Below are 5,619 nucleotides of genomic sequence, written 5' to 3' on the forward strand. Positions count from 1 at the left end.
CTCTTCCTCAGAAAGAGCTATCCGCATGAAATTGCTATTTTAATACCAGAGAGACAGTGGGACTTGTTTAGATCACTTATCTTTTAAAGCACCTACTATGTGCTAGGCACTGTCCTAGGAACTGAGGTGAACATCATAAACATAGCCCTGCCCTCATGGAGCTTACAGTGAAGGTGGAACAGACACTAAATAAATGACCACATGTACATAGTCTCTATGGGCTCTACAGTCATGTTGGCGACAAAATGCTATGAAGGGAAAGAACAAGGTTCTATGACAGGATATAAAAGGGACTTTCATCTAGTGGGGGGAAGGGTCAGAGAGGCCATGAGTGCCATGTAAACTGGCCTTGAAGGAAGGACGGGAGTTAGTCAGGTGAAAGTGAGGGGTCAGTGTTATAGGCTGAAGGGACTGCACATACCAAAGCTCTTATTGGATTACTTGTAGTCAAGAAAGAGAAAAGAGGGTAAGGAATTAAAATTTATTCAGCGCCTACCATGAGCCAGGTGACTGATTTTAGGACACTATCTGACAACCTGAATTTCAGTATAATTTATTAATTCATTAAAGTCAATCTGTATCAGGTATTGGGGATGCAGAGATGAACGAAATATGGCAGATGCTCTGGGAGAACTCAGTAGAGTAGGGTAAAAACCCTTATAAGCAAGTAAAAGCAATGCGATGTTGGCTAGTCACATAAATTCAAATATTTAGAAGATACTATGGGAACATCAAAATGGAAACCACGAGTTCTGCTGGGAGTGCCAAGGAAAACTTCATGGGGGAGGTGTTGTTTGAACTGAGCTCTGAAGGATGAATAAGCTTCCTCCAATAGACAGAAAATGGGAAGGGCCTTCCTGATAGAGGCCCTACCAAATGCAAAGGCCTGGACCTGGAAAGAACACGCCCTGTAAGGGAACTGAATTCTTGACTGCAAAGATGCTAGGGAAAAATGAAGTTGAAGTAATAATCAGGAGTCATGAAACAGAACCTAATTTGTCATACTTTGCAACTTGTATTTCATGTCTAGGAAACAGGCAGCAGTAAAGGATTTAAGGTAAGGAAGGCTTGTCTATTTGTGTTTTCTAAAGAACCCAGAGATCGTTGGTGCTGTGAAGGAGGAACTGGAAGGGGATTGAGCTTGGAAATAGGTTGAACTAATGCAAGGACACTGGGAAATGAGGGTCCTCTCTGCTAACCAAAGAGGAGAGTGGTTAATTTTTACAATAATTTAGAATTAAAGAGGAATGACATTTTTGTAACAGTACAATAAAGAAGAAAGAACTTGAGTAAATTTTAAAAATCTTTTATTGTTTTTCCCAGAGAACAAAGGAAGTACCATAAACCATTGAGACCACATTTAACAAGTGCAATTTTAACATAGTAAATGTGATGCCGATGCAATTCTTTGTAACAAAATGGTCAAAACCTTTAAAAGATACAGTATAAGCATCTGCAAATCTTAGCAGGGCAGTGCATTTTTTTTTTTTTTAAACTGCATGATGAGTTTATATTCAAAGAGCTCAAATATGTTTTCAGAACTTTCAAAGTATAAATCATTGTTAAGTTTGCCTTTACTCTTTTTTTTTTAACATCTTTATTGGAGTATAATTGCTTTACAATGTGCCTTTACTTTTAAGAAACTAAAAGGATGTATTTTTATAAAAACTAGAAATAAGGAATTTACCTAGTTCCTAGCTTCTTCATCAATCCAAAACATATACTTAGAAATATAATACTAGAGATATAATACTCCTAATAAACTAGATAATAAATACCATAAAAATCAAAAGTTTAATGAGTAAGTCGTGACATTATGCCATACTAGGAAGATATCAAATATCTAAATGTATAGGAAAAGAATATATTAGTCCTTATAGAACTCATACATTTAGAAATTCTAAATAAGGAAATAGATTCTACACAGATGACTGTATAATACATCCAGATTTCTAATGCAGTATAACATAAATAGCTAACCAGGGTCAAGAGTAAGAAAATTCTCTAACATATTCCTCAAGAAACAATACTAAAGTAGTTCCTATTTCATGAAAGAGTGAGAATGACAGTTTATTTCCATATACAGCATTCTAATGAAATATCATTCACACATTAAAGACACAGCTTTTTCCATAGCACTGTAAGAACTATATTCTAGGAATACAATAGTCACCTTGAAAGATTAACAACCAGTGATTCTTGATTCACAATTTAGTTAATTGCCAAAGATTTCAGTAGCATAGCAGATAAAATGACAGCAAATAAGGAGCAGGAAATACTACACTAAACACACCATAAACTCAGCAGAAAGCTGCAGGGACAAACATAGTTTCCCTCCTCTCATCTCTCACAGTGGGGAATTCATACAGAAACCCAGCTCCTTGGAGAAAATCAGCCCTTGCTTCTTGTCTTCACTGGGTCCAGAGATCCCCAGAAAACTCTTCTGCTGAAGAACTGGGCAATTTTTCCAATGCACGGTCCTTTCTCTTAATTTTTCTTGTTTCCACTGTTGGGAAAAGAATTTAAACATCAGTTTAACCAAATTTCCACACACCTGTCTACCCCAACTTGTTTTCAAAACAGAGTTGAGGATCAATAAAAAGCAAAGGGTGGACTCAAGTCTCTAGTAACAACAACAAATACATCTCAGTGATGAGTTCTGTGTAACCTCCTAGGCAATTACACATGACATTTGTGATAAGGGTTTTCCCAGGACATTCTAGAACAACTTTCGCCCCTTCTCCCCAACATCCTTTTTTTTTCTAAGCGTGGTCTGGAATGTGGTGGTCAAATCCCACGCGGAGAATAAGGACTTTGAGAAGTCCGCACTCCAAGAGACATTCAGAAACCAAAAAGATCAAGGTGACAGGTACCTGTCCAACATTTTCTGGATGACCTTCTTGATCAGAGGAGCTTCTGGGTCCAGACAGACTTCCTTTCTGTTCTTCAAGGTGGCTCTGCGGAGAGAAAAGCAGGATGCGCCCATGAGCTGCGGGGGCTGAAGTCAGGGCTGGGGAGACATCCCTCTTGCCAAGGTCACAGTGGACAGCGCCGCGCGGGAGGACTTACACCACTTCCACCTTGGAGCACTGCGGTCCTGGGGCGATCACCTGCAGATTACTGACCATCTTGGGATGAATCCCCGGTGTGGTGGTTAAGCACATGCAACGCAGCTCTCTCACTATGGCCGCGACAGGACCAGCTGGGGTAGAAAGAGAGACACGGTTATGGGCAGGTTGCTGGGAGATCTCTTCCCCAGCCAGTCCGCCCTGGACATTTCCCCACGCCCGGGACGCCGCGGCCGCCTGGCAGGCGGGGCCGCTCCGCCCGCCCGGTGCGTCCGGCTGGCTGTGAGCTCTCACCGCTGGCGAGGGGCCCTGGCGGCGTCAGCAGCAGCAGCGCGAGCAGCAAGCGCAGAGAGCCCGAAGGGCCGGGGATGCGGGCGGCGCGGCTGGGTAGGAGTCTCATAGTAGCGAAGAGACTCAGCGAGAGGGCTTCAGAAGGAGGGAGAAGGGGTGGGATTTGAAGCTCTAGAGCACCGTGACTTCTTCGGGTCCTCCGCATCCCTTTTATCTGCACTCGCCCCTTCCCCTCCCCCCCCCACCCGCCCCCGGCAGGAAATTCAATCTTTGGGATGCTTGGGAAATTCCCTGGACTGAGGGGGGCGGGGGAAAGGGGGCAGAGAGGAGCGCGGTTGGGCAGTGGGGTTTGGGGAGGGCGGCTGGGAGCAGCTGACTGCACCCGTTCCGCAATGGACGAGTCAGCTCGCCCCGCGGCGGACGGAGTGCTGCGCTGCTCCCGCTGGAACTGAGAAGCGGTCCTGCGGAGATTTCATTCTCGGGGCCAGCCTGGGCTAGCGAGAGCCAGCTTCTCCTGGGGGACAGAGTCTTCTCAGAGATGCCCGTCGTCTCCATCTAAGCAGGAAGACTGGGAACAAAGTAGCCCGGAGGTTTGACTTTAGAAAGATTTCTGAAATTCCTTTCTGATTATTATTACTATGATTATTCAGGAAATGTTAAGCCGTGATTAAAACTGCACCAAACTGCAAGACCTTGCACTCCTGCTTGCAGGCAGACCATTCTAGGTTCTTCAGATTAGGTTATAATTCTCTGGTCTTCAGCCAACATTAGAAGCCAAGATAATACGATGAAAGTATCTCTACTCCCACTTGAAGTCAGTGGGAGGAACAGGCTCCAAAATCAAGTCTACTTACTGGAAATTCTATACTTAGTTTTGCAAACATGAGGGTCAAGGTGATTTAACAAAAATCTTCAAAAATCACCCAGCAAATTGCCCTGGGAAATGATGCCTTGCTTTCCGCAGATCAGTACACTATGGAAGTGGAAGATGTATGGTCTTGTTTGGGGGTGGGATGGGGAGGGGTGAGTGCAGACTAAAGCAATGCCACAGAGCCCAGCCTCTTAGCTATGGCTCCAGACCCTCCTAACTCCATGTGTAATTGACCCAATTTGGAGAAACTCTGGAGTCTGATGAGTTTAAGGGGCTCATCTGGAAGTTTGGTTCCAGGGATTTGAATCAATTTGGCAGCAAGACAGCACCCACTCTGGCTTCATGCAAACAACTTCATGGGAGGGAAGGGTGACTCACACACACACGGGCTTCTGGAACCATCCAGTTTCTTGATCAGTGGTGTGACCAAGCCTGTTTCCACAGTACTGTTCTAGTCAGAGTGAGCCCACAGCTGCTCCCTGAACCTGAGGTGTGAGATAGATAGCTTCCAGCCTCCTCTCTTTCTCTTCTCTGTGGAAGCAGTTAGCACTCTGAAGTTTTAACGGCTGGGCCTTTCACATGTCTAGCTCCATGGCAGGCATGGCAATGATGTTGGAATGGCATGTAGGCTTTTTTTCTTGGAAATCTAACTAGATCCTATTCTGGATTTTTCTCAAGACTGTTGTCCTCACAGTTGGCCAGTCAAGGCAATCGGTAAACATGATGGCAATTAGAAACCAGTCATGGAACAAAATTCTTTTCCTTGTCTCTCGTGACCCTGGAACCTTTTCTTAACTCCTTCACACATCTTCCTTGGCAGGGCATCACCTCCACTGGTGAGCAAGATGGAGGTGTCATAGACCTTTAGAACTTTTAGTTCAGAAGAAAACTTTAGAAATCCCCTAGTTGAAGAGGGCTGAGAGGTTTGGCTTCACTTTGTGGGAAGTTAAATGGGCAGTTCTCTATCCTGCACAGCTTCCTAATTCCATCAGCATCATATCTGACTCAACTAACACAATCCTTCATCCTTCTGGGAAGTGGTGATCTGGGAAAATAGCCTTCAGATTATTATTATGTATTGCCTTTTTAGACATCAGACTGTATCTAAAGACAAAAGCCTCACTGATGTGGATAAGATAAAATTTCAAAAATGTAACTAAAAATCTTGGACAATTAAATTCAATTTAACCACAGGGAATAAGCCATAGTATAAGATTTTGTGGGAGGAAAAGTGTTTAATGACTCAAGTAGGTTATTGACTTTTTATAAGTGTATATGTGTATGTATGTGTGTGATTGTGTGTATGTGTATGTGTGTTTAGGTTCCAAATAAGCTGTTTTAAATATAAAGGAACTTACGAATTAGTTTTGGCACCCAATGGTAAGATCA

General features: G+C 43.5%; 1 protein-coding gene across 1 annotated transcript; it reads right to left on the bottom strand.

Moving 5' to 3' along the window:
* Window positions 1-1,290: 1,290 nt before the first annotated feature.
* CXCL6 (C-X-C motif chemokine ligand 6) lies at window positions 1,291-3,589 on the bottom strand. Its single transcript, XM_068542163.1, has 4 exons — window positions 3,363-3,589; window positions 3,070-3,202; window positions 2,874-2,957; window positions 1,291-2,506 (listed from the first exon to the last, which is right to left on the bottom strand). Exons 1-4 carry the CDS (start codon window positions 3,562-3,564, stop codon window positions 2,488-2,490), a joined length of 438 nt encoding a protein of 145 aa, XP_068398264.1. The 5' UTR covers window positions 3,565-3,589; the 3' UTR covers window positions 1,291-2,487.
* Window positions 3,590-5,619: the final 2,030 nt, after the last annotated feature.

This window comes from Eschrichtius robustus, chromosome 4, assembly GCF_028021215.1.
Source record: "Eschrichtius robustus isolate mEscRob2 chromosome 4, mEscRob2.pri, whole genome shotgun sequence".
Taxonomy (NCBI): Eukaryota; Metazoa; Chordata; class Mammalia; order Artiodactyla; family Eschrichtiidae; genus Eschrichtius; species Eschrichtius robustus.